This window comes from Seriola dumerili, unplaced genomic scaffold (genome assembly GCF_002260705.1).
Source record: "Seriola dumerili isolate Sdu_G_001 unplaced genomic scaffold, Sdu_1.0 BDQW01000478.1, whole genome shotgun sequence".
Taxonomy (NCBI): domain Eukaryota; kingdom Metazoa; phylum Chordata; class Actinopteri; order Carangiformes; family Carangidae; genus Seriola; species Seriola dumerili.
In genome coordinates, this window is record NW_019174733.1 from 6,453,346 (window position 1) to 6,476,558 (window position 23,213).

The 23,213-nt window shown below is 41.0% G+C and overlaps 1 protein-coding gene across 1 annotated transcript in view; it reads left to right on the forward strand.

Moving 5' to 3' along the window:
- The window catches only part of camkmt (calmodulin-lysine N-methyltransferase), a 109,706-nt gene that overhangs the window by 71,160 nt on the left and 15,333 nt on the right, over positions 1-23,213 (forward strand). The window contains exons 5-9 of the mRNA XM_022763641.1: positions 1,541-1,601; positions 3,092-3,143; positions 8,603-8,666; positions 12,228-12,294; positions 15,130-15,204. Coding sequence (XP_022619362.1) covers positions 1,541-1,601; positions 3,092-3,143; positions 8,603-8,666; positions 12,228-12,294; positions 15,130-15,204 — 319 coding nt within the window. The remainder of the gene's footprint in view (positions 1-1,540; positions 1,602-3,091; positions 3,144-8,602; positions 8,667-12,227; positions 12,295-15,129; positions 15,205-23,213) is intronic.

The following is a 23,213-nucleotide window of genomic DNA, read 5'->3' on the forward strand; positions in this document are numbered from 1 at the left end:
TCACATTATTTAAGCCTTATATGTCTTGACATTCTGTAGACACATAGTATAGCTACTCTTGCTGTCAATGTATTTGTATGTGTGTGTGTGCATGTGCTATATGTGTGTGTGTGTGTGTGTGTGTGTGTGTGTGTGTGTGTGTGTGCTGTCAGGCCAAGACGTAGAAAGCGTGTTTTTTTCTAATGGGGAAAAGGAATATTTGGACATTTTATCAATAGGCATTATTAAATCCTGCTTGCTTGAGCTAATCTTGGCGGACCGGAGCGAGAGGGAAGAGAGAGAGCTTGAGCGAGCGAGAGAGATAGACACAGAGAGGGAGAGTGAGAGAGCAGTGATGTCTGCCCCATGAGGTGAAGAGAGACCGCCTGTAAGCTGCTTATTATATCGACTACCACCTTTTCTCTCTCCTCCTCTAACCCTCCCTTCCTGCCTCCCCAGTTTTCTCTTGTTACCTCGCTCATTTTCTATCTCTGTCTCCCTCCCTCGCTCGCTTTCTCCAACTCATTCTGTATCCCCTTATTCTTTTTTCTCAACAACTCCTTCATATAAACACAGACACACACACATACACACACGCACACATATAGATGTATATGCGCAGACACACACAGACGGCGCCAAGCTGAACCTTCTTGTTCAAAGCCAGGAGCAAAAAGCTGAAGTTTTATTCAAATGAATGTTTACTTCTTCTACTGCCAAGATGTGTGTATTTGTCTGTGTGTCTGTGTGTGTGTGTGTGTGTGTGGGTGTGTGTGTGTGTGTGTGTGTGTGTGTGTGGGTGTGTGTGTGTGTGTGTGTGTGTGTGTGTGGGTGTGTGTGTGTGTGTGTGTGTGTGTGTGTGGGTGTGTGTGTGTGTGTGTGTGTGTGTGTGTGGGTGTGTGTGTGTGTGTGTGTGTGTGTGTGTGGGTGTGTGTGTGTGTGTGTGTGTGTGTGTGTGTATTTATGTGTGTGTGTTGAGAGAAAGGGAAAATAGCAGCAAGTATGCAAGTGTGTGTGTGTGTGTGTGTGTGTGTGTGTGTGCGTGTTAGTGTGTGTTACATGCACAGCAGAAGGAGAAGGGCTGACAGTAGGTGATAAGCCAGACAGGCCTGCACGCTGTGATTATCACCCACCGGACCCCCTGTCACACACACACACACACATACACACACACACACACACACACACACACACACACCCTTGTATAGACAGTGCCCAATGAGAGAGTGTGTTGCAAGGATTTAGGATAGACAGACGGACAGACAGACAAACAGAGACAGAGAAGCCTTGGATCACAGGCAAGGTGGAAACCACAAGAGAAGCAAATGAACACAGACTGGAAATGACAATGAATCCAATTATGTTTCACTGAACGCTCATTGTTTCTATTTCACTTTTCTATCAATATTAATGTGTTTTGATGTTTAGACACGGGAATCAAAGCAGGGTGTCACACTAGAGACGCTCGATAAATGTTTGCAAATAAATATCTGTTGCTGAAATGTAACATCAGTCGGGCGTTATGAGTGAATAACCCTGTGTTGGTCTCTTTTTGACTTAGGTGTGTGGCCGTCTGAAGAGGTGATGGCTCATTACTGCCTGCAGAAACATCACATGTTCAAGTGAGTTATGCCTCTCTTTTAACTTGCTCACTCCATCGTCCTCCACAAAACAAAGACAAACAGCTGTGATCAATTACATACATGTAGATTAGAACATGTATGTTCTAATCTTGTTTTTAATGTTGTATATAAACTTTTGTTTAGCATGTTGGGGTACATTATTACCTAATTCAGATTTCCCACAAGAGTTTTTCATTTTTTTGTAAGAGTTTGACATCAGTAAAACATTTACCACCTAAATTTAGAGATGTTTTTGTTATTGTGAGCAAGTCAGAAAGATGCTTGGCAGCGCATAATGGCCTTCTTTCAACCATGTTTTATTTCACATGAAACTTGCTGCATGACAGGAAATTGCTTTATGATACAAAACAGGGAGAGGGCCATCATTCTTCCGGCGCAAAATTATTACAACTACCAGTAGAGAAAGGCTGGACAACTCGCTTTGAAAATGTTTCCCCTCTTCAGCAAAATTAAAGAGAAAATTGAAAATACAAATTACTATCAGTGAGGTGGAGGGAGGTGAAGTTACAACGGCCTGGGAAATACTAACAGATAGCTGTTGTGAGATAAAGGTGTCCATTTCATATTTTATCGAATATAATTACACCAAAATATATCAATTCTTCTACATTCCATTGTTAATCTACGTCATTGAGACAGTAAGTTTAAAAATTTTGTTCTCAGAGAACCAGTCAGCGCCACCTCTTTACTGGGAATCCCTCTCATTTAAATGTGACTGGGACCCGCCGTAAAGGATTGATACCAGTGTCGCTCTGTACCTTTCCATGCCACGCTGCGTTGTTCTGTGCTGCTCTTTCGCCTGCTCCCATCTGCTGAGCACTGGCCTGCCCTGCAGCACAGGGCTGAAAAGCACCCAGGCACCTTTGATTTCCACTCAAGGTGGAACATCAACCTTTGATTTCCTGTTTTAACATTCAAGAGGCGGGAGGCGAGGAAGAGAGGGGTATTGATCAGAGCAGCATAGTGAAGGTCAGAAAGAGAGGGAGGGAGGCAGGGAGGGATGAAAGAGGACAGGGGTAGAGATGGAGGGGAAGGGGAGATGAAAGGAGGAAGAGGATGGAGAGAGGGGTTGAATGAGCATGCAAGCTACAGGATTCTGTGTGTGTGTGTGTGTGTGTGTGTGTGTGTGTGTGTGTGTGTGTGTGTGTGCGTGCGTTTGCGTGTGTGAGAGAGAGTGAGTGTGTGTTTTCTCAGATTTCCTGCTGATTGAGCTTGTGCTTCTCAATGTTCAGTATTCAGCTTTCAGGTTGATGGTTGAATTGATATTTCTAACCCTGCTGTGTTTACCGTGTGTGTATGTATGAGTGTGTATATGTACATCTGTGTGCTTCCACTGTAGAGCGTGTGTGTGTGTGTGTGTGTGTGTGTGTGTTACCACTTAAATTTTGAAACATTTTGAAACTGCTAGGTTTGGCTCAGCAAGGTGAATCTCACTCCCACTCGTCTCTCTCTTCTTCTCTGTGTCTCAGGGGTGCAGTGTGTGAGTTAGGGGGAGGTATGACTTGTCTTGCGGGGCTCATGGTAAGTGACACACACACACACACACACACACGCACAAAGACACACACTCAAACTTTTAGAGAAGTGACTTGGCTTCCCTAATGAAACTGTCCGTCACCAGTCAATACACAGATAACATGTGCCTCCATACCTGTTCATATCCAATATCATTCATTTTTTGTGTGCCTGTATATGTCACGAGCATACACACTTCATACTCTTTAGCCACATTAACAGTTGGTCATATATCACTGAAGTCACATTCACAGAACATCTTATGCCTATAGCTCCTCCATGGTTGAATAACTCCTAAAATTATGAGTTGTCTCCCAAGTCTAGGAATAATTTACAAAGCATGTTAGTACAGAAACAAGCTCCTAAATCTGTAAAAAGTTGGAGGTAATCCAGAGGATTTCTAAATTGGGAAGACCTTGTTGTTTTACTACTTTTGGCAATTGTCACCAAAAGTGGCTCCATGATTTCAAAAATTATAAGAATGACCTTTTTCAAGAGGGTTTTATTAAGTAGAACTATAAGTTAAAGGTCTACTGTGTCATATGCGAGGATGACAGACATTGCTAAATTACCTTGTAGTTGCTATGATTATGAAGATGTGTTAGCAGGAATAAATATCAGTTTCAACAAGCACACAGCTGCTGGATGGATTCTGGAGTATACTTAACCCTGTTGCCAAGTTTCAAGGCTGAACTTCCAGTATCCTGGGAGGCTTCATGTCCTTGGTGGACCGCAGTGGTGGGAGACAGTCCCAGCTCCCATGTCACATCCACACTTTTAATTTATTACACTGTGTGTAAGATCACATATTATTTGATTATTTTCTTTATCAATTAGCTTTCATTTGTATTCTCTTTTGGATTATATTAATACCTTGATTGTTAATATGGCAACAGGGCTTCCACCTCTTACTGCTGTATTTCTATCATGAATCAAGCAACGCAGAATCAGCCAAGGCCATTCATTAAAGACAATATTATCCATAACAACAAGGTCAACCATACTTTTTCTCAGAGACAGAGTTTTCTACTCGGTAAAAGGTTTCATTTTGGTAGACTCTATGATAAGATAAAATACTTTGTCAATGTGCTCCAGGATTTCTTTCAATACCAGGCTATAGAAAGAATAGCCATGTAAAACCCTGTGTGAATATATGGCAGTTTAGATGTTGATTGTGTTACATGTGGCCGTAGTGTTTAACTATTTTAGATTTTCTGAACTTGAAAAATAGTGTAATGTGTTCGGATGTGACGCCAGTTTTTAGGATAAATTAAAGATTATTTTTGCACATATTATAAGTTGAATATATGCCTTTTTTTCTTTATCAACATACACACACACACACACACACACACACACATACAGTCGCACAACCACCCAGGTAGCGACATCTAGCTATATGGACTAGCTAGGGGCTTAAAAGCTGTCCTGCATTGACATCACAAACACACACACACACACGCACACACACACACACACACAGTGACACACTCAGATATACCTCAGTCTGTTAGCCATAGGGTTTATTAGCCAGGGTCTTAAGGGCCCCTCCACATAGCAGGCGTCAGTGTCCCATCGATCCGTGTGTGTACGTGTGTATGTGTGTGTGTGTGCGGCGCGTATGTGTGTGTGTGTGTGTGTGTGTGTGAAAGCCTGGTTTTATCTCCTGGCAGTCAATACACCATGTTTTGACATTGGTGGCTTGAGATGGAATCCTTCCTTCACACCTCTCCTTCTCCTCCTCCCTCCTTCATCCGTCACTGACACCACATTCAAGATTTTTTTTTCTCTGCTGTCCACGTGAACAGTTAATTAATTATTCCTTTAGTTGCTGCATTTTGTCCCTCCCTTCCACCCTGCTTCTTGTCATTCACTCACCTGCTGCTTAAATTCTTTATTTTTACGTTCTACATCATTTTCATACCCTGATTTCATCTCCTCATTCCCTTCTTGCACATCCCGCAGGAGTGTCATGTTAAACTGCACTCTAGAATTTGAGATAATATTAGATAATTAGATTAGATAATTCTTCATCTAATGGTGATGATGTAGACCAAAGGCTTTTAAACCTTGAGGTGTGTCTCCACACAGGGGCATGGGAGACTTGCAGGGGGTTTGACAAGAGACACGTCTGTGTGTGAGCTGCAGCAGCAGACACACAGCCCCTGGCAGCAGTTAAGGTACTTTGAAACTCTTAACACCCCACTGCCTCAATTTGCTTAAAAAATTGTACTCCCTCTCAGTCAAATCTGAACACACAGCCGTAATATAAATATTTTTAGATTCAATATGATCTAAACTTTCCAACTATATTATTACTGTATCTCAGATGATCTGTGCAAATAAACATCCTCAAATTTTCTTCAGAAAATAAGAAATCAGAAAAAAACACTCCTTAAAATTCCAGAAAATCATGATCCACAGTACCGTACCACATGCAATCAAATGAAGATACTTTAACATTTGTAGCCTTATCCTCAAATTAGATAAATGAAGCCTCTCTTGGCAGACTTCAAAGCTCATGTCCTGGTCATTTCTTAATCATGGTTAACCCCCTTGAACCCTGGCTATCTACTGTGCTTTGAAAGCTACCATCTATCTCTCACAGTTTGCACTGATAAGCCTGACGGAGGTTTTAGTCCAACCTGGAGACATGGCTCTTTGGCAGGTCAGTTGGTCCGTCCATGACTTGGGTCCAAACTGACATAGCTCAAGAACTACTGGATGGATGGCCATGATATTTTGTTCAGACGTTCACGGTTCCCAGAGAAAGAATCTTAATAATCTTATTGATCCGTTCATGACCTTGCTCCACTAGCAGGTCATTTTTTTCTCTTATTCAGTGAAATATCTAAACATTGGTGGATTGGCACAAGATTTGCTTCAGAGCATGGTCATGGTTCCCAGGCAATGTATTTTAACAGCTCTGGTCTGATCCTCCAACTTTTCATCTAGTGCCAACAGCAGGCTGACAGTTGTGGTTTGGAGTGAAATATCTCGACAACTATCGGATATATCTCCATGAAAGTTGGTACAGACATTCATATTTCCTTAACTTAACTTTGCTGATGTCTTAACTTTTCCTCTAGTTCCACCATTAAGTCAAAATTTCAATTTGTTCAGTACTATATAATACAAGTTTATGCCCAAATACCTGCAAAACTAATGCCATTTATGATGATTTATGATTAGTGCCAATTAACAAACTCTCTCCCGACAGATCCGCACAGCGTCATCTCTGGACATTTACAAAAAACTACTGAAAACCCACCTGTTCACCAAGGCCTATGGCCTCTAGCTCACTCATCTCCTACAGTCTCCTCCAGTTATTGCCTTCCCTATTCTGTCTCGTCTTGTTTTCAATTATTTGTTTTATTTATTTATTTAGTGTTTTATTACTCTGTAAAGCGGCCTTGGGCACCTTGAAAGGCACTATAAAAATCTATGTAATTATTATTATTAGCAATATTATCACTATTATTATATTGGCATTTCGCTCAAAGAAAGTTCATGAGTTCATTTGAAGTTATGATACACTACTTAACTAGATTAAATAGGACTATGGGACTCTGTGTGTGTTCACAATGCCTCAAACTCCAAAGCCAGAAAGCTCACTCCCTCAAACGCTACTGATCTGTAAACTCTGTGAAGAATAAAGCAAATCTCAACATGACCATTAGAATCACATTTACCACTGAACTGTGCAGCTTTTAGACCAAACTTAATGGCAAATACTTAAAACTATTACACGAGACGGCCTGAATACCTCAAGTCAAGGTTCATAGCACTGTAATAATTGAAGCTGAGACAATTGCACTGATCTGCAACGACACACTTATTTTCTCCGTTAATAACTTGGCTGTCAAGTTCAAAACCCCTTCACCTCTCCATGTCTCCATTCTACAGCGCTGCACGTTTTCCCTCTCTCAACTTCTCTGACAGCAAAAAGAGTTCATACAAGTCTTTGAAGTATATGCTATATATAGATCATTAGTATATGTCTCATAAGGCAAATGCTTATGTTCCTCTTTTTTCTTTTTTCTTTTTTACCATTTTACCAATTTCCATATTAGACTGTGTCTTTTTCTCTTTCTCCTACTGGAAATCTGCTCCAATTATTCCAATCTCAGCTCTTGTTTCAGATAGGTCCAAAACTGTATTACTCTCAAAACACATAAAATGGTTTTCGGTTCGATGTCGGATTATCAACTTGACAGTGGTGTGCGGTTTGATATTTTAATAATATCTGTTGAGATCAAAATGTTTGTGAGCATTTGAAATTTGAAATCGCCTGACTCCTCGTGTGTGTGTAGTGTTGGTGGTGGGTGGCGGGGTGTAGCTAATGGGTTGCCAGGTTGGGCTCTTGATCTTTCAGCTGGATGCTCTGGTTCAGCCTGGAGGTTGCTTCCTCCATTTGAGCAGATGGTGGAACGCGCAGTGTTCAGTGACCCCCCCTCACACACCCTGCAGCACCTGAGCATGTGTGTGTGTCTGTGTTGGTGAAAGCATGTGTGTGTGTGTGTGTGTGTGTGTGTGTGTGTTGTTTCAGAAATTTTCATATACTGGATATACTAGATCATGTATTTTCTGTATGCCATACAAGTCAAGATTACATTGAATCAGCCATACAGAGTTTGTGCGCATACCAGCACAATAGCTACTTGCACTTACACTCACCCATGTGTTTATGCACACACACACACACACACTCCTTAACAGAAATTGACAGCCTGACACACACTTGCTGATATAAAAAAGCATCTGCAAAGAAAAGAAAATGTGAAAAGATGAGGTTATAGTAAAGCACACACCTCTCTATCTATATCTCCCTCACACAGAGACGCACAGCGCAGCACAAAGCTTTCTATCCATTCTCCCGTCTCCCTCCCTCTCCCTCTCTTTCTCTTCGTCTCTCACAGTCTGCACCGCAAAGTTATATGAAGGGCATCAGGCAGGCCCGGCGAGCCGAGTGCAGAGTGACAGCGGCGAACGGAGTGATGGCTCGGCCCGATAAACACCCAGCGTCAAATGAAAAGGCTCTGCGCTTGCCATCATCCCCTGTCACAATGCAATTACTGAACAGAGTGATAGCAAGATAGCAGCCCCCACCGCTAGCCACAATGATAAAAGTATTGACTGATTTGATTGAATGATTAAAATAATGCAGACATAAAAATGGGGGTGAAGATAGAGAGGGAAATGGCAGGGAGGAGAGGGAGCAATGGAGAGAGAGGGTGGGGTGGGCCGGGCTGCCAAGAGTGAGGCTTTGTAGATATGGTTATGTCATTATTGTGTGTGTGTGTGTGTGTGTGTGTGTGTGTGTGTGTGTGTGTGTGTGTGTGTGTGTGTGTGTGTGTGTGTGTGTGTGTTCAGATGTTTGCTTCATCTAAGGGTGCTTTTGGTTTTGTTCTTTTGTTCTGTGTTGTTTCATTTCTCTGTCTCTTTCCTGTCTCTCTGTCTCTCAGGTTGCCATTTGTGCTGACGTGAAGGAAGTTCTGCTATCAGATGGGAACGAGAAGTCCATTCAGAGTATCCTTTCATCGTCCTCTCTCCTTCTCTTTCTGTCTATCTCTCTATCTCTGCCTCATTCCTCCAACTCACATTTATTTATATGCGTTCATATGGATTTGTTTCTGTGAATACTTGTCTTTTCTCTTGGGGTTTCAAATGGCAAATTTGTTGGTAGTTTTTGCATTCCCTTACATAAAAACCACATTCCTTCACATATATAACAATTTTCACGTTATAAATTCACGTGTGTTATGTGTATGGTTTTAGCACATCACATGGGATAAATTCAAATGATACAGATAAAAAAAGAAAAGAAATTAAATGTAAAAAAATCACATTTAAAAACATCAATTACAGGTGACTTTTTTGTAATGGACAACAATTCCACATCTAATGTCCCGTTTGTAACAGCATTTAACATGTTGACATTAACACACATGCGTCTTTTTTTTACATTTCACACATGAAATAAAAAAGACAGATTCAGGCACAAGTGGTTTTTGGGCACATGCCATGAAATCTAACATTTTCACATGTGAAGTGTAAGACTTCACATGTGAAAACATGGATTTCACATGTGCTTTTTGAGCCTGTAACATGTACACATAAATAAAATGATTGCAACTTCACAAGCAGTAATATCCTATTCTCGTAGTTTCTGCTTAATCAGTCATAAATCATTGTGCCAGTTGTTATTGCCTATTAAACATCAATAAATCTTAATTGAGGCGTTGCAATCTAAACCATTATTACTGCTAGTGAATTATGATGCCGTTTTAATCTCTTCTACACGATGTGTGAATTTCTTATGTGACCTATTTTTCCAGTGGCCCTGCTTTAGCTTTAAACTTAGACTCTTTGAGGCTGTATCATAAACTGAAACTATACCATGTACTGTAACCTCTGGGTTTCAGCCCAAGACCGGAGACTGGGATGGAGCGAAGGAAGAATAGCCATCCACCTCTTTTATCTTTAGGCAAAAGCAGCAGATGGGGCACCCACAGTGACAAATATCCAGCACTAGTGCTCAACGTGGCATCTACCAATCCTAGCTGCCCACAGTGCCAAGTTAAGAGCACAGTAATTGCCATCCTGTCAGATTTTGTTTGAGACTTCATCTAATGCTAAGGCTAGGGTTAGGGCTTGATGAGTGTTTTTGAAGCAGGAACAATCAAGGTTTGTTTAAAATGTTTTTGTGTGTGGTTAAGGTTTAGGCCTATAATTAAGTTTTTGGGACAAATCTTTAGGTCTGATTTTTTTTTTTTTGCCAACATTTGTTCTTTGAGTGGGTTATTGATCAACTCTGTCAGCTTGCAAACCATATTGTGCTTTTTTTTCCATTTCACACTTGCTCCTGTCTGATGTCCTCTTGTTTTCCCTCTTTTCTTCCATCTTCTTTCATCATTCCTGTCCTTTTTCTCCCATCCCTCCAGATCTGGCTTTATTCACTCAACAACCATACAGACAAGAAAAGGACGTTCTGACTCGTTACAGTTGTTTCACAAAAGCAGGAAATATAAATACACATTTCTTCCCCATTGACCAACGTGGCACTTCCATATTTTGCTCTGCTCACAATATATCTATCTCAGCCAGCCACAATGCTCCTTTACTGATCACAATAAGACCAAACAATAACATTATGGAGCCTGTAAAACACACAAACACACACACGAGGGCACACAAACAATACGCCATTGACCGACTGCTTTGTTTCACAGAACAAACACATAGAGAGAATTGTAAGTGAAATCATAGCGAGAATGGATCGAACACACACAGAAATAGAGAGGCGGCGTTGAGAAAGACAGATAATTTGTTCTGGGCTCAGCCAAATTGGCCCATTCACATACTGCAGGCACTATGTGGCATTTCCTCTCACTGAGGAAGCTGTTGGTCTTAGCCTTGTGCTAATAACCACTGTTTGTCTCACATGGCCTTATTGTGCGGCTAGCGTTACAATGGAAAGAGATTGTGAGTTGAGATAGCACTCAGTTTTATTCAGTGAAACAGATGAGAAGATAATTCAGAGAAAGAACTTGTGAATAGACTCGACATTTAGTTACATATATTCCAGAGAAAAGATTTTTCCTATTCCTCCAAAGTTGTTGATCTCATTTGTAGCGCAGGAACGCACTCAAACACACACCATAGAGAGCAGCGACTCTGTTGCTGTGACCTTGAATACTCATGTTGAAAATCAATTGAAGCGTTCCATTAAGAATGATTGATGCATGTCATTGGCTGCTACTTGTCCGCTACAAGTGATGGGCGCATATATTCCTCCACTTTAATGGTCAAGAATACTCAGATCTCTCTCTCTTTCACTTTTTCGTCTTTATTTGGTTGTGTGTGTTTCCAGCTCCTGTGTGTGTTTGTTTGTGCGTGTGCTGACCTCTCCCCGAGTGGTGTGCTAGTGATGAGATTACAGTAAGCTGCTCTGCTCTTCGCACTGTCATCCCTATGTATAACACACAGATGCACAGGTGTCTAGCATGTCTCTGTGTGTATGTGCACTCGTATATAAATATGTGCTAGCCTACACATTATAGTGTATCTGTGTCTGGGCGGCCTCCTTGATTTTGGATTGGCTCTCCAGCTATCAATTCATCAACTTAGCACGATCTCCTGCTCTCTCTCTCTCTCTCTCTTTCTCTATCTCTCTCTATCTCGCTCGCTCCCTGTCTTTGTCGATTGGATTTGTCTCAGCTCTTTGCAGGCTTTAAAGACAAGGAAATCCTAATTGAATTGCTTTGCAACTCCACAAGCCAGTGTCTTAATAGACAACTTGACATCAATCGCCCTGCCTTTGTGCGCGTTCATCTGCATGTGTGTGTTTGCGAGAGGGACAGTGTGAGTGTGAGCGTGTGTGTCTGTGGTTAAAAGCCTTCCCATTGATCCAGCTAGAGGCTGCTGTGATCTGCTTCTGCAGGCAGGCTCTCTATCCCTGGAGATCATCTCTGATCATTCATGCTTTCTCTATGAAGATGTTTACCATATATATTTTTACCTAAAGGAGATCTTACTTAGAGTTTGTGTCTTCCTGATGTAGCTCTGACATACAACACTCCAAAACTGTATATTTGTTTATGGGTCAGTCAGTAGTTGTAATGTCCTGATCAGCAAGGGGATAGATGACCAGTATTCTTTCTTCCATCCTAAGATCCACGTTTCATGTTTCAGTCATGTTATGATTCACACCAAGAATTTTTAACATGTGGCAATAAGTTCGCATTTGCAAAAATGTTAGTTGAATTAGCAAATATATATTAAATCCACTCTGTGTAGAATTTGATGTGATTATAACATCTTTTAAACAAACAAACAAACAAACAAACAAAGTTTTAACTACTTGTGACACTGGGTGCCAGAAATGGAAATTTTCAAATTCTGTACATGGTGGCTTTAGTTTGAATTTATTGAACTGCAAGGATTCAGTGCACATAGATTCAGCAGTGATTTTCGAAATTTTATCTGCTCACATTTACTTCATACTGTATATTAAGGTATCTTTAAGCCTGCCCTACAACCGAGGATGTAATGTGTGTCCATGATAAATCCTTGACTGTGGTGCGTCAGATGTACGAGGGCTGGTCGAGAGAAACAGGCGAGCTGGAAAGTTTGGGTCAGCACATGTATCTGCCAGGTGAGACCATTTTCACAGCTCTTTATGGAAGGATGCATGACTTCTACTGTGAGCTCTTTATCACTGAGGCCAGAAGGAGGAGTGGAAAGTGTGCAGTGCTTGCTGTAGTGTTTAAATGTTTCTCTTAAAAGTGCTCACTTTGATTTGGCCCACACCATACTGTGCTGCAAGCCAACAAGTAAACATAACCTACTGTATGCCATGTAGTGGATGTTTTTTACAGTGCCTTAAGTGCATACATTTTTAGTTTGGGTGGCCTCAGTGGGAGTATAAATCCTAACCATGGCTGTATTCTAGCAATGCTCGACACAGATACTGTACAGCACAAATAAACCTCCCTTCTTAATCAAGTAACAACTAAAGCCTGCCTTCTCCCTTGGCCTCAGCCACATCTCTCCAGCAAGTTCAGCACAAATTGGTTCAGTACTTTTTATGTAATCCTGCTGAAACAAACAGTCACGGGTGAAAACACAACCTCCTTGGCGGAAGTAACAACACCAACAAACATAAAAGCTACATGAGATGAAAGTGCATGGTAAGTAAGGGACATAGAAGCAATAGAAATATTTTCCCACAACTGTGCAGTGTGAGAGTGAAATTCTGAGAAAGAAAGGACGATTGTGGTGATTTATAGACAGACATGTATACTGTCCTGTACACCTGTTTAACCCTTATCCACTTGAATTCATCAATGAACAAACACCAAAATGTTATCCACTGAATTATGCTGTGTGTATGTGTGTGTGTGTGTGCAGTAGTTTACCCTTATAGATACCTGATCCTATTTACCACCTGTACAATATTTTTCTTTGACATTTTCACATGATAAATGTGACATTTTTTTCTTAAATTTGTTCTATATTTGTTCCAAATATCTGCAAGCGATGGTTTTGGACCAACTTTAGATGGACAACACTTCTTTATTATTTATTATTGTACAAATCTCTTGTGTTAATTAAATGAAACACAAACTTAAAATACAATCAAAGCAGTTTTTTATCTTGAATAAATGACAATTTTATAAATTTTCACATCGTTATGTCTCTTAAGTTTGAAAAATAAATTACAAAAGATCAAACCTTTTTCATTACATACTGCTAAGTGGAATATGTGTGTGTACGTGTGTTCACATGCACAGAGTCATCCAAGCAAAATGATTCCCTTTGATAGGGAGTTCTCATCCAGAAACCATCAAGAGAACTTTCCACAACACACACACACACACACACACACACACCTCATATGCAAGGACGGGCTAAAACATAGTTAATTGTTGTCCCTGTCTCAAAAAAGGCATTTTGCCACTGACTGACTGTTTTGCTTCCCTACCTCCCCCCCCCCCCCCATCTCTCTCTCCCTCTCCCCTCTCTCTCTCTCTCTCTCTCTCCATTTCTCCCTCCTGCACATATTTACACGAGTGGAAGATGGAGTGAAAAAGTAAACGTATAATTAGGCTACATTACTTTGATTGTTTTCTTTTCAGATTATGCCTGCTGTCATCGCTGCACCGCAAGAGAGGGCGAAGGGCACGATGCGATTGGACAAGGGGAGGGAGAGGGAGGGGCGTGTCGCGTGATGGTGTGTGCACGTGCATGCGTATGTGTGTGCGTGTGTTGGGACCTCCTGCCGCGAATCGAGATTGTGTTTCTAGCAGGGCCTAATGTTTTGTTTACTGAGTGTTAATAATGCCTAATTAATAATCCCCCAATCTGCCTGACAGTCTGAGAGAAAGAGAGAGAGAGAGAGAGAGAGAGAGAGAGAGAGAGAGAGAGAGGGAGAGAGAGGCGAAAATGGTGTGGAAAAAGAGATGGAGGAATAGTACGCGGTGTCAGCACAGCCTTCACACAATCTGGATCAACCAAATTACAGCCAAAGGAAAAGGAAAACACATCAACCATTGGTAATCTACTTCAAAACAGCACCACGAGGGATCAGTAGAAAATCATAAAAGAAATAAAGACTGACCATAACCTGGCCCTTAAGACTGGTGAAAACCCAGAGAATGCAGACTGTGCCACTGCTACCAAAAACAAGACACTGAGACAGAGCAACACTTCCTCTTCAAATAGCAAGACTTTGACTCACTCTCCACCAAACTGCCAAACCAAAGTGTAATACTTATTTTTGGAGGAAACTGATAATTGCCATAGAAGTATCAAAATATGTTTAAACCTGAGGGAAAACCAGCAGAACATCTGTCCCCGCTTTTTAATTTAATTTAATCTCTTTTCTTTTTTGATTCTCACTATTTCCAAACTGTAGCTCATTCTATCATATATATTTTCTTTTTTCTTGTGTTTCTATAATGCATATAAGATTTTATGGTGTATATTTTATAGCAGTGTGCAAACTATTATACATAACTATATCTTTTTTTCACTACATTCTGAATTACTATACTTGTAGTGTAAATCATGTGCAACCTCTTTGGCAATGATCAGGCCAATAAAGTAAGAATAAAGAAGAGGACAGTGTGGCGATTGAATATGGATTTGGTCCTCCTGAGTGTGAGAGAGAGTGTATGTGTGTGTTCACATGGTATAAATGTCAAGTGTCATGTCAGAAGCTCCCTCTCTTTACCTCACAGATGACATGTCGTCCCTCCCCGACGCTTTCTCCAAGTCTCTACTGAAGCAGAAAAACAGTGGGGGTCAGACAGAGATGTGTCGGGGAGCAAGAAGACCAAAGTGTTGGAAAGAGAGAAAAGAAACAGCGAAGGACAAAAGAGGGACAGGCCGCTGTTGCTCGCTGCGCAGCTTCATGAACGCTGGCTTTCTTCTGTCACCAGCTCTGCAAATACTTAACTTTGGTCTCTGTTTTATGTGTGTGTTACAGGGTGGTGAGGTGGGACTGTGAGCCTGACATTTCGGCACTAGAGGGTCACTTTGACATTGTCATGTGTGCAGACTGGTAGGTTATCACACACACACACACACACACACACACACAGATTATGCTCTGTGTGTGTATTCATGGCATTAATTTTCGCTTTTGCGTGACAGTTCTTGCAGGGCCCCCCACCAGCGCCTGGACCTTCCCCGCCTTTTCCACACACGCACATATACTCACACACACATCACACACACATACATACATATGCTCAGATGCCCGCCTGCCTCCATTTTACACCAAATTGCCTCGTTTTCATGCTTGGTGTCCCAGCAAATGGATGACTTAGGCAAATTGCAAATAATTGCGCCTTGACAAGGAAGGAGACACAGTAAGATAAAGAAAGAGTTGAGGGCGGATGGAGGGAGGAGCAGAAATGGAGATGGAAATGGAGAGACAGAGCAACATAAACATAACAATTAGCCCATCGGTCATTGAAATGTAGATCTTGTGGCTAATCAAGAATTACATCTGTTTTTATCGCTCAGTCGTACTGTGTGAAAAAAAAAATGCATCAGGATTTTTAGTGCATCCTGCAGCTTGACTTCCTTGGAGAAAATATGAAGAAAGGTAAGTGTGATCTGTGAAAGAAATTGCTCCTCTAAAACATTCATTCAAGTTATATGTGCTGTCAAAGGGGATGGAATGTGCAACCTTGATTTATTTATACACACACAAACACACACACACACACACACAAACAAACAACACACACACAAAGGGCTGTAGTGGTAAATAAATGTGTAGGTACGCATTCTGCATCCGAGGCCTGGCCAGTACACACCTGCAGTATTTACTACAGAGAGAGAGAAAAAAGAAAATCAAACATGATATTTTATACACTCCTTATCATACAGACATATTTTGATTTTTTTTACTAGATTATAATGTTTTTAGAAGATTTTAATTCTTAAAAAAATATATAAATGATCATCATTTAAAGACACACTGAAGTCATGCAAACCAACAAAGCAAGGTTGAGTTATGATAACTTAGGAATCTTTAGCTATGGTTAAGTACAAAGTGACCGTGTCATGGTGGAGTGTCTGGCCTTCTTATAGTCTCTGAGCGAGGTCCTGCTTAGGTTCTCCAATGCTGATTTGGGCAGTGATATAGAAACTGTTGGGGGGGGGGGGGGGGGGGGGGGAGCTGAAGGAAGCTGAAGGAAGCTGAAGGTTAAGTTTAGGGCTCTTTTGTCCCAAAAGACTTCAAAATCAGCAGACAGATGAAAGGAGGTCAGGCGGTGTCCAGGTGCGGTGGTTGTTGAAGTAAAACAAAAGATGTGAAAGGAGTTCATGCCAGATATGGAGAGGTTCAGGCAAACCCTTTCGGTGACTCTGGAGGGAGGGGCAGGGGCTTGGCTAGAGTGTTTTAGCAGGAGAGGACAACTGCTGACCGTGACTGGTGATAACATTGGGTGATGAGAAGAACATTTTGAGGAACTCATGAGCTTGAACGTTACACCTTTTGTGGACGAGTCAGATGACTTGGAGGAAGCCTCACCCAGCCCTCTGGTGGTCACAGAGGCAGTAGAATTTCGGCGGTGGTGAGGTACCTGGAGGGGTTGAGATTCACCCTGAGATGCTGCAGGCTCTGAACAGCGTTGGATTGTCTTGGGTTGTCTTTTCTACATCAGTGGAGGTTGAGGATTGAGCCTAAGGACCGGACACACAGGCATGGTGGTCCCCTTTTTCAGGACTGGTCATTGAACAGCACCTTCCTTTAGGCTGTTGTGAATGAACAACATTTATGTCCATTTACCCTCCACCACACGTGTACACACACTTTCACACATGCACATACAAACACACACATACACGCTGAGAAGATAGACATGCTGTTGGTTAATCAAAAGTTCTTGACTATTTTGTAGCTTCACAAACACTGAACAAAATCAACTTGTGTACAGTATGTGTGTATCTGCCTGCTCAAGTGTGTGCATGTGTGCTAAGTGCAGCATTAGCAAACGCTGTTATCATTATTGTAATGTCACGGTCATTACAGGTAATAGTCAGGTACAGCACTCAGAGAGAGAAAGAGAGCAGGCAGCTAATAGAGGATATTTTGAGGATATTAGCAGACTAGTGTATATGCACGTGTGTATGATAGATAGAAGCAGATAGTGTGAGAGCGGAGTAAATTGCATGTGAATTTTTGATATCACGGGTTCTTCAGATTTCCCATTTCTCTCAGCAGTGATGTGCGCTTTAGCCATGGTTCTGCTGTCTTTGTGTGCGGTGCCATCTTTTCTGTGCGTGTATGTGAGCGAGTGATTGTGTGATAATTGCAGTGGTGCTGGTTGAAGAGTGATGGCTGACCGATTAACGGGCGCGTCATTGCGATGATCACCTGCGAAAAGGTCAACAACGCAGCTTCCACTCCGATTAATTATAGCTCCTACCAGTAGCAACGGAACCACCGCTGAGAAGGGAGGAGAGCAGAAGGGAGGAGGGGAGTAAGGAATGGAGAAGAGTTTGGTGAAACATTGTCTATCAGAAGTCCATTATGTGCTAACTTCTTTGGATATACTGCCAAATTTTGAAAGGGGGGGGTTACGCAAAAGAAGAATTGCTGTTAGATGTTATTTAAGTGCTGTTAAAGTCAATCTGGCACTGCTGACCGCTTCACCAACTTTTGAACATGATGAAACTGCAGCACTCGAATAAGACATTATGAACTGCCTCTCTGTGTGATGTCACACCTGGGAAAAATATAATTCAAGGTCTGAATCATAGGTTTGTACACGGTGCATGAGACCTTGGAGGAATCTCTGTTCATTAAAAATAGTGCCACAGTCATGTCAACTGAACCACCTTTGTTGAAAAGAAATGTCCTTCATATATACTGCACTGTATATATACAGTAGTCTTGCTACTTCGTCACAAAAATAGAAAAATAACCCACCACTGTTGTTATTTTACAGGTTGGTTGGTAATAAACCTATTGAAACACACATCTTGTTGTTCCTGCTCCAGAGCCGATAGGTCATCTGTGAAAACAGCTTATTATGACCCATAGTTATGTTTTATTATTGGGTGACCTTTAGTGGCCATAGTGATTGTGACAGGAGCATATAGAGTATATAGGAGTAGTATATAGAGTGACAGAGTTGGTGTTAGGAGGAGGTTGGGGTGGATGGATGGGTCGACAAAACAGAACTTTCATACAGGCGCCCACTCTTCATTTTCCCAGTAAAACCAATCATGAAGCGATCCATGAAACCACTCAACGTTGTTTCTTTTATCCATGACTGTTACATAACCACATGTTTATTATTGCAACCATAACAACAAAGATAAGAAACTACATGTCTTGCCCAAACCACAATTATTTCTTAAACCAAACCAAGTAATCTTTGTGCCTAAACCTAAACAAACCGTTACCGTTCCACAACCATAACTATGTTTATTGTTGTTAGTATGATGATGAAGGTGTGTTGCGCCTGCTGCTGGTACGCTCCAATGCCTGTATATAACGATGGACAACACAACTCCACATCCTCACACTGTACAAAAATGAAGCCATTTTGGGCCAGAGTCGGTGCAGTGGTGATTGGTGGAGCAGTGTTATCGAGGTCCCGCCCATACACCCACCCAACTCAATTGTGAGTCAATCACAGCTGTCAGTCATGATGTCATACTCCATTTTCATAGCATCAAATAACTAATTAAAACAAAATTTACCCGAACACTTGGACATACATCAAAAAAAAAAAAGAATGTATGTGTGCTTTTATTTTTTCAGTTTATCCCATGTCCCAGCCGCGAACATGGAGGGGGCGGGGTTTATGACCTATACTACAGCCAGCCACCAGGGGGCAATTTAGATGTTTTCACTTTTGGGGAACTGTCATATTGTCCACCTTTCTATACAGTCAGTGATGCGCTCCTATAGGTCGCCGAGGGGAGGGACAAGCAACCTGTATGGTTGTTGAAGTTTGTTCCTCTTTAAGTTGACACTAAAGAAAAAAAGAAGTAGGCGATGAATGGAGAGAGTGAGCTCTACTCTGATGTGTTTTGCTTGATGTTACTTATTTTGGATGTTTTTCGACCATCACTGATTTTGTGACATCACAGCTTGTTTGGAGCCAATTGTGGTTCAGTATGAAACATACACTGAAACTTATGAAGTGTGAAGTAGAAACTTGAAACCTCCAGTTCACATTTTATGGACATAGGAGGCGTCTTGTTCCCAGTAGTGAAAGAATGTTTAACTAGTTTATTGAGATCTTAATGTCCTATCAGTGTAATCACTGACAGTCGAAATCTAAGAGATTCACAGAGAAAGACAGACAGTAATGCGGGAACTGTGTGTGTGTGTGTGTGTGTGTGTGTGTGTGTGTGTGTGTGAGACAGAGAGAGAGAGAGAGAGGGATTCCTGCAGTGGGCATGTGGATGGCAGAGAATCCTTGGCTGGGATGTTGGCATGTCTGCTTTTTCCAAAAACTGTCCATGTGTGGGCACTGAGATAAAGCCTTGTTTGTGTGTGTGTGAGTCTGTGCGTGTGTGTGGATTTTTCTGTTTTTGTACCATATCTATGTCATTTGCATCTTGTATAATCACACATGCACTTTTTAAGCATATTCACCTCTTTTGTGTTAAATTTAAGAACTGACTGTTAGATGCGATTGCATTAGATAAGGAACTTTGGATGCATTATCACACACAAAGACACACAAAACACAAACACATCTTTGTTGAAAGCTCTATGTGATAATTTGGCACAATAATACCACTCTGGACAGAAGGTCAGAAATATGTAATGGCAGTCTTTTGCTCTTTGGATGATGTTGAGACTATAAACAAGCGAGTGTTGCCCGGTGCTTGTAGATTATGACGGATCAAGAAACAAAAGGTTTTCATCATGTTTAATTTATTATACAAAAAGTCCTCACCTTTTGTGGGGTTTCACTGTTCTGTGCCAGTGTCCTCTCCACTGCACAAAGTCAATCTTAATGCTTCATTACATTCTGTGGGAGTCAAACACACTGCTGTTACAGATAAAGTTAATATCTTACTGTACAAAAAAACATCACGGTTTACTGCATTTCTTGTCTTTCTCTGTTACGCAACAATGATTCTTGGAGGCATTTAGTCATAATTAAACTTAAAAAAAAACAAAGCTTCATTTTCATCTGACATATAGAATAACTGTTGTCAACTTTGTCTCTTTCTTTTTTCAGTCTCAATCACATAATTTCTTCCTGAACTGCAGTACTTTTTTAATTTCTTTTATTTGCCTAATGGAACGGTGTCAACCATTTTGGTTCTTGTGCTACATGCAGTAAGACTCCACATGAAAATTATTAGAAATATTTGTCAGAGGTCTATATAAAATTGCTTTTATCACACTAAAGTAATGAGAATAATTTTTCATTATTGTAATAGATGAGAATCAAATGAATGAAAAGGACAGTTTAAAAAAATATTTCGACCCTTTCATCTCATCGGGGTTTCGAAACATTGTCAACAGTGATTCTTAGAGGCACGCTTCTTGTCTACACCAAGAAATGCGTAAGTCGCTTTCTAAGAATGTGATTAGAGTCACCCATTCAACTACACACACACACACCACACACTGTTGTATATTCCTTAATAGGATGAAAGACTGAAACCAGCGTGGTGCCGTCAGCTGTCTTTTACTGCATTGCACTCCACTAGCTCTATATTTAGTTTTTTGCCATGTGTTGTTTTGTTTCTTTTTTTTCTGTACACGGTCACAAGGTTGTGTTGCTATTCCACTCTTAAGTGACTTAGTCCTGTTTTCCCACATGACAGTACAGGTAGTAACAGTGAATTCCCTGCATAGTCTTGGATTGAAACAAATTAGATATCCTCGAAGTCATTTTTTAAAGCAAAGTGCAGTAGAACAAGAAAATACTTGTAAACAAAATTCAAAGAAAACAGGAATCATACAGAGTCGAATTAATCTGACCAATAAGGGATCTGGTTTTGACAAAATGATATTATATTTGCCTCACGTGATTTTCATTGGCTCATTTTGGATATAGGACAAAGAGATGATATATATATACACCCTTGCATCTTGACCTTTAACCCTTTGGGAAACTACGGCTTCGTAGATGATGTCATGTGTTTCCATGATCTCACCATTGCAGCCTTGACAACATCCTTTATGTTCACATATGTATATAAGCAGACAAATATAGCAGCAATGCTCTCTCCTTCTCTCTCCCTCCCTCCCTCCCTCTCCCACACACACACACACACACACACACACACACACACACACATGCCCGTGCTGTGCACTTTGACCTCTAGTCAGTTTTGACTGGAGTTCGCTGGGCTGTCCTGGGAGGGAGGGGTCAGCGTGAGACAATAGGTCTCTGACAGTCTGGGGGCATCAGAGGTGACCTTAAAGGGGAAGACCACTCAATTTTAGAGTCCATCAATGTTAGCCTGACATTATAAAACAACAAACCCCAGCCAAGCAGTGTAACAGACGGTAAAATATACAAGAATATCATTTTACTGTCCATTGTCTACATTTTATTTGTACAGTGAAAGTAAAGAGAAGCCAAGAACTCAAACTAACAACAGTTTACTTGCCTGAACTATTTCTGCTGGTGAAATGATCGCAGTTTAACTTTACCACATCTGTCATGTCACAGTATTATAGTGGGAGCTATAGACAGCTTTAATGAAACTTTTTCATCAGTAATGACACAATATGGTGTAAAGGACAATTAAGACTTAGTTTCTGCACTTTGAGATGGTCTTTTTCCCGTCTCTGACGTTAACTGTTGCCCTCTAAATGACACTCTGGCCCTCCCCTGTCCTCAGAGCGTGTGTGTGTCTGTGTGTATTTCAGCCATTACCTCCACCCAACTAGCCTACTTCCTTGTTTTCGTTACCACTCACTTTTCCCGTCAACTGATATCTGTGGCAAAATAAACCAAACACAAACCTCTCACCTTTCAAGTCAAATAAACTTTGCACCTCTGTCTAACCTTAGAAGGAATAATAAACTTAACACCTACGTACACACATCCTGGTTTTGGTAAGAGCTTGTAGTCCTGTAGCTCTCTTCTTCTTAAATTTCTTATATATATCCTCTGAAAAAATACATTTTTGTAGGTATGGGTAGAGATGCAGTGGGGAGATGCTGTGAAATGTACCACTGGTCCCTCACTGGCAGCAGAGGATTTTGAATGAGGAAAGGTCAGAGGCTGTGATTGGAAACCTGCCACTCCATCGGCCAGTCTAACGGATGTGTGGGATTATGTCAAATCTGCACTGTATTGTTGCATTTTAGTCAAATTACTCCACTCTCATCTGTGATAATAGGTGCACACAAACATACGCATGCACACACGCAGCGCACTACTTACTTGCATAATGGATTGAAATCTGTCTTTGTGGATATAGAGACAGGTGTTACTTTGTTTAGAATGATTAGAGTCGATTTGGGGCGTCGTGTGTGTGTGTGTGTGTGCGTGTGCGTGTGTGTGGCACGAATATCCATCCCATCCAAAAACAGTCACCGTTAAAACCAACTTGTTTTCCACAAGTGAATTGTGTTGGGATGAAGAATTAAAACCTCAGTATGTCACTTTTCAGACTATATTTTCACTTGTATTAAACCCACATTTCTTTTTCTTTCCACTGAAATGCTCTTGTGGTACTACAATGAATTTAATATCTTTGTTTCATCCTCTTTCACTAAGTGTAATTTAATTTTGAAGAAAAAAACTTGTGACCACTAAAATCCCACTTCTTAGCCTTCTTCCAATTTCCTTGTTTTTGGGTCGGAGCTCTGCTTTATTTCTGTCAAACAATGGCGTATTTGAAGAGTGTGAAGCTGCTACTAATTTATTTTCATTCATAAGATACTGATGTACAGCAGAGGAGGGACTGAGACTGACTAACCTAAATTTTCTTCTTGATGTCCGTGGCACTAGATTACAGTAATTGTATGAGACACCAAAGTTATTTGTTGTAGTACATTCCCTTCAGGTTCAACCATCTGTGGTTGACGTAAAAGAGTTAGCATGAATATTTTTAGTCACT